The sequence below is a fragment of the Triticum aestivum genome, chromosome 1D (genome assembly GCF_018294505.1).
Source record: "Triticum aestivum cultivar Chinese Spring chromosome 1D, IWGSC CS RefSeq v2.1, whole genome shotgun sequence".
Lineage (NCBI taxonomy): Eukaryota > Viridiplantae > Streptophyta > Magnoliopsida > Poales > Poaceae > Triticum > Triticum aestivum.
Window position 1 is genome coordinate 472,751,469 of NC_057796.1, and position 5,841 is coordinate 472,757,309.

Consider the following 5,841-nt stretch of genomic DNA (forward strand, 5'->3'; position numbering starts at 1 on the left):
ACAGATAGTGCACATACATGAGGTAGCTTGATGGTGCTTAACTATATTTTCTTGCACCGCTAAGCTATTTTAAGCGGCACTCCACCCAAATATCTGAATTTTCTGAGGAACTTTGGTTTTCCAAATTAAGTCCCACAAGCTTCTATCCCCATTAGCTGCACTACTAGATTGCCCACCTTCATCTTTTTTTTTCTCCTTTAGAGTGATTCCAAAATTATACACACCTTTAACTGAGAACATACCATTCTTCTCAAAATGCCAAGCAATGCAGTCTCCTTCTCCCGAAGCCTGGGTAGAAAAGAGACTTGATCAAGTTTTCACACATCTTCTCGTCCCCCGAGAAATAAATCAAACACCCATTTCAGTCTAGTTCTGTTTTTCTTAGCTGAAATTTTAGGGCCTGGGTCGACATCATTTCATTCTTGTTTCTTCATCTTTTAAAAAGACTTAACTTTATAAGACACATGCTGGCTAAATACATCGATGCATCCCCGCAAAAATAAAAATAAAATACATCGATGCAAAAAAATAAAAAACACACTGGTCTTTCTGTAGGACGCCAGCTCATTCAACCTCCTCTTGCCTGCGTATTTTATAGAAGAAAAAAAAAACAATAACAACACCCGACACTCCACTCTACTCCACCGACGGCAGCGGCGCGGCGGCCAGCGCACCGCGAGTCGACCCCAGCTCCGGCGCAGGGAGGACGGCGCTGCCCTCTCTGGTACCCGACTCTCCCTTCTCCTGACGCCTCTTCCGCTTTTCTCGCTCGCTCGGAGGGGCATGGACGCTGGGGCCTTGGCCCTTGGGTGTTCCTCCCCACGCTCGCCGTGGTCGTCCGGCCATCAGGCGCTTACGGCAGATCGACGCCTGCTCCGGCAACGGGACGCGCTGCTCTATGGCGCCAGCCTCTTCCTCTCTTGCTAGCCCGGGTTCTTGGTTTGGGGTTTCCGTCTCGGCTCCCGCCGCGTCCGCTGGACATGCGCGCCAGCCGTTCGACGCATTGCCTCTGCGCTGGGGGGATGCTGCTGTGCCGTGATTCTTCTCGTTGTGTTTGGTTGGATGGTTGATGTTCGATGAAAGGGTAGCGGTTGCTGATGATGTTGCTTCTTTCCACTTGCAGGGACGATGGCGCCAGAGGAGAAATCACACTCGCAGCCGGTGCGGGCGTGGTCGTGGTCGTCCATCCCGCTCGACCTGGCCGGCCTGGTGCTCCGCCTGCTCCGCTCGTACGCCAACCGCGCCCGCTTCGCCGCGGTGTGGTTCGCACGGGGAGGTAATGCTGTGGCCTGTGGGGTTTGGGTTTCTGTCCCGGCCCCCGCTGCGTTCGCTTTCTATGAGCGCCAGGTGTTCGACGCATTGCCTCTTCGCGAGGGAAATGCTGCCGCGCCGTGATTTTTCTTGGTGTGTCTGCAATGTTGGAAAGCGAGACAACGTTCACTCATGCTGTTGATTTTTTGTCTTGTAGGGACGGTGGTGGCAGAGAAGAAACCCAACTTGCAGCCGCCGGCGCTGTCGTGGTCGTCCATCCCGCTCGACCTGGCCGGCCTGGTGCTCCGCCTGCTCCCCGCGCACGCCGACCGTGCCCGCTTCGCGTCAGTGTGCCTGCAGTGGCGTGCCGCCGCGAGGCAGCAGCTGCTGCCACGGCCACTGCCGCTGCTTGCGCTCCCTGATGGCACCTTCTACAGCCTCCCCTATACCAAGCCCTTCCGTTTCCCTGGCTGCGGCTTCGCCGGGTACCAAAGTGCCTGCGGCAGCTGGCTTGTCTTCCCCCGCGACGACGGGTGCTTCCTGGTCGATCCCTTCTCTAGGGAAACAGTGACGCTCCCTCCTCTCTCCAGCGTCCGACTCCGGCCTCCAAATGCAGTCGCCAAATGGTCGTATGAGCATGGGGCAAAAGTAGCTGACCCTTATGTCACATGGATGCATATGAAGGACTCAGACAAGCTGCACATAAGTAAGCTAGTCGTGTGCTCACCAAATCTTGTTGCTGCCCTTGTCGGCATTGGATACACAAGTCAGATTCTAATGTGCCAGCCAGGGGCCTTGTCGTGGTCAGTACGTGCGTACGATCGGTGCAAGAGGTTTGAAGACATGTCATTCTACCAGGGCAAGCTCTACGCCCTCACCAAAGGTGAGAACCTTCTTGTGGTGAACATCAGCGACGACCATTGCACCGGGGATCCACAGGTTTCTCGTATTGGACAAGTCATCAAGGGTGATCCATGGTATTCAATTGCGTTCACCAACAACGCTATGCTCTGCAAGAAGCTCTACCTGGTTGAATCCTGTGGGGCACTGCTGATGGTACGCAGGACAATTGTGTGCCGGATTCCTGAACCTGGGCTGTATAGTGAAGCTGTTGCTGGATGGAGTGCGTTTGAGGTTTTCAAGGCTGACTTTGAGCATTCACGGTGGATTAGTGTGTCAACCGTGGGGGCTAACCAGGTGTTGTTTCTAGGGCGAAGGTGCTCCAGGGCTGTGTCCTTGTCTCAGTATGGGGTCCTGGGTGATCAGATCTCGTTCTTGGATGACGATGAGGAAAATCGTATGGAGTATGGCTATGACAAGGAGAACGCTTCTTTTGGCACCTATGACATAAGATCTGGCGGGTTCAGTTCTGTTCACCCAGAGATCTCATGGAAGCGTTGCGATGAAATGCGTCTGGCAGCATGGCTCTTCCCTCATGACTGAAGCGCTGTTATTTCTATGCAAGCTGCTACCAGGTTATCGGACCGTGCTATAGATGTTATCGTACAGTGGTTATTTTGCAAGCTGCTCATATGTTATCTACTTACCATGGTATGTATGGTAGTTACTGGTTGGTATGGTGTTCAGTGAACCCATTCAAGCCATGAAATGCATTAGCAGTACTAGTATGGTTATCAGTACTAATGCCTGAACTCATTATGGTGGTTACTATGCAAGTTGTTAACTGCATCGGTTTTCAACTAGTACCGTGGTTGTTTCTGTGCGTACGAACATGGTCTGTTTTATATGAACTAGGTTACTCTGTTAGCTGCAGAACATCAGTAACCGCCTGAAGTAATTATGGTTGTTACTGTCTAAGTTGTTATTGCATTGGTTTTCAACTAGTGCCGTGGTTGTTGCGCATATGGAAGATTTGCGATGTTTTTGGCATGGTGGCCTCTGACTCCCTATAGTGGTAGATTTGCTTTTGTGCTCAAGTAGATATCTTGTGATGAGCCTTGTGCAGCTGTGTGGTTTGAACACATATTTCAAGAGTTTTTTCAAGTACAGAGCATCTTTTTGCTGTCTACACAGTTATCAGACAGTGGAACATGTGCGTAGGTAATATTTTGAATTAAATATATTTATTTGTCATTTGCGTTTGAAAACAATACTGAGTCATTTGCGTGAGGTTTGCTTTTTTTGGGCTTTTATCATTTATGCCACTAGTTGTGTCCCACTACTCAGTTTTGCCACTACAAATTTCAACTGCTCAAAAATGCCATCGCTTCTTTAGGCGCATGCTCAAAAATGCCACCGGTCACCATTTTTTCTAAAAGGAAAATCCTCTGCCCCCCTCCCTTTCCGTGTTTGCTGGGTCACCCAATAATCATTTTTATTTTGTTTTTTTACTTTCCTTTCTATTCCCGCTTCTATCTTTTTTGTTTCTTTTATTTTTATATTTTTATATCACTTCTCTTATCATTATTTGTTTATATCTTCTTTGAATTATATTTTGTATGTTTCTTGTCCTTCGTCTTTACAAAATATTTCAGGTGATATTTTTTATTGGGAAATTTCAAAATAATTTGTTTATTGATGACTTGATCAATATAACTTTGATTTTTTCTGCGAATCATATAACTTTAATTAGTTCTTTCTTTCCTCCTCCACAAGAAAAGCTCCTTCTCCTCCCGTCAGCGTCGCCGCTGTCTATCCCATCTCGGATGGCTTCTGGACCCATTCTCGTTCTTGTTAGGTTTAGTATCTTGGTTAGGGTTGTGTGGTGGCGGCGACATCCATTCGTAGGAGTAATGTGTCCCACATTCTATCCCCGCCCTAATGATGCGTCTAGTATCGTATAATGGTGTGTGGAGGTGTGCCTTCGTCGGTTCTCGCGGGATTCGGGCGGTGCTGGTTTTCGGTAGATCTGTTTAGATTCGGTCTTCATCCGTCTTCGTTTGAGTATTTACAAGTTTGACCCTTCCAATCTATGACTTTCTTTATCGGCGATAGTTGTTGCTCTGGTGCGCTGGTCTTATGGGGTCTTAGGACGACAATTTCCCTATTGTCTACTACAAAAAGGTTTGTCTCGCTTTGGTGAGGGAGGGGCAATGACGGCGGCGCGCCTTCGGCTCGCTTCAATGCTTGTAGTTGTCGTTGGGTGGTCCACGGACATGGTTGTAATATTTATTACCTCTATTGTTCTTTGTACTTGTTTCTCACAGATTGAATAGATTGTTCTTTGAATAGATTGAAAGTTTCTCACAGAAAAATGATCAATATAATTTTTATTAATAGAAGTTGCCTTGTTTGGTCAAAAGGGGTAAAATCAACACGACGGAGTGTAACCTATTTTGTTTGTGAAACTAGCACGTTGCGTATTTCTTAAATAGATAAACACATTTGTTTACTTATTTTGCGGGAGAAGATAAACACATTTCATAGACTATAACACTTCAACAAAAAAAAAAACACATATGGAACATTAATATTTGTATACCTAAATGTATTTTCTAGACTGGCAACATATTAGAACCATGTTTTAGGATATTTATGAAAAAATCACAACACAGGAATTTGTTCCAGTTATATTTTATAAATGTGGGGAAAATATTTTCTCGCCCACACGATATGGAAGCGCTAATTATATGTTTGGTGTAGATGGCTTGAAGATGAATGTATGAGAATAGGGCGACTGAATCGAAAAGTTGGAAGGGTTTCTTCAAGTTGCCTTCCAACACATGGAGGTCAATGGCAGACAAAGGATGTGTTGCCCATGTCGTAGAAACAAGAATGGTAAGAACAAAGATGAATTTCAATATCATTTGTGGAAGAGGGGTTTTAGTGATGGCTATACGTGTTGGACATAACACGGTGAGGATCTGGCGGCAGTGACGATACCGAAGATGTTCATAATGAGAGAGATGGTGACGATGCACATGTACCGGGTGAACATGAAGATGAATAAAATTAAGAAGACACGAATGAGAAAATCGAAGGTAGTGAGAATATAAGGAGATGTTGGATGACGTGCATGATCAGGTGGTGCAAGACAGAAAATCCAAATGAGGTAGAAAAGTTTGAGCAATTATCCGTGGAAATCCTGGCAGCGAAGAAAAGCACACGCGCCTTGCGGTCGCACTAAAAAAAATTCTAAAGATCAAAACAATCCACAAATCGGCCGAACAAAAGTGTCAACACATTGTTAATATATCTTGCAAAGGTTTGGCCAAAGGCAACAAGTTGCCTAAGTAGACCTCATAAATGTTTTTAACAAATTATTATGTTGTAAAAAAGTAAATACTTGTAGTTCAAATATCTAATTAAGGGTTTTGGAAAAGAAAATGGTTTTAAGATACTGTTTTCCAAGAGCTGGGGGGGGGGGGGGGGGGTTGCCGACTAAGGGCCCGGCCCATATAGCTGGGCCTCGGCTGCACACATCTCTCCCTCAGTTGGTCACACAGGGAGTTGTTCGCAAACCAGACCTTTTTCCCTCAAGCTAGGGTTTCTGTTCCTCTCGGAGGCGACTTGTCGCCGCCGTTGAGATCTACCTTCCCTGCCCCCTCCATTGATCCTTCCCGGAGTCTGCTCGTGATCAGGGGATCCCAAGGGGACGTCTCTGAGACCGGGCGGGACGGGTGGGAGGAG

The 5,841-nt window shown here is 46.8% G+C and overlaps 1 protein-coding gene across 1 annotated transcript; it reads left to right on the plus strand.

Annotated features, from left to right (window-relative positions):
* The first annotated feature begins 596 nt into the window (after positions 1–596).
* Positions 597–3,141, plus strand: LOC123183116 (F-box protein At2g26160). Its single transcript, XM_044595855.1, has 3 exons — positions 597–724; positions 1,124–1,276; positions 1,469–3,141. The coding sequence occupies exons 2-3, from the start codon at positions 1,129–1,131 to the stop codon at positions 2,692–2,694; spliced, it is 1,374 nt and encodes a 457-aa protein (XP_044451790.1). The 5' UTR covers positions 597–724; positions 1,124–1,128; the 3' UTR covers positions 2,695–3,141.
* The last annotated feature ends 2,700 nt before the right edge of the window (positions 3,142–5,841 follow it).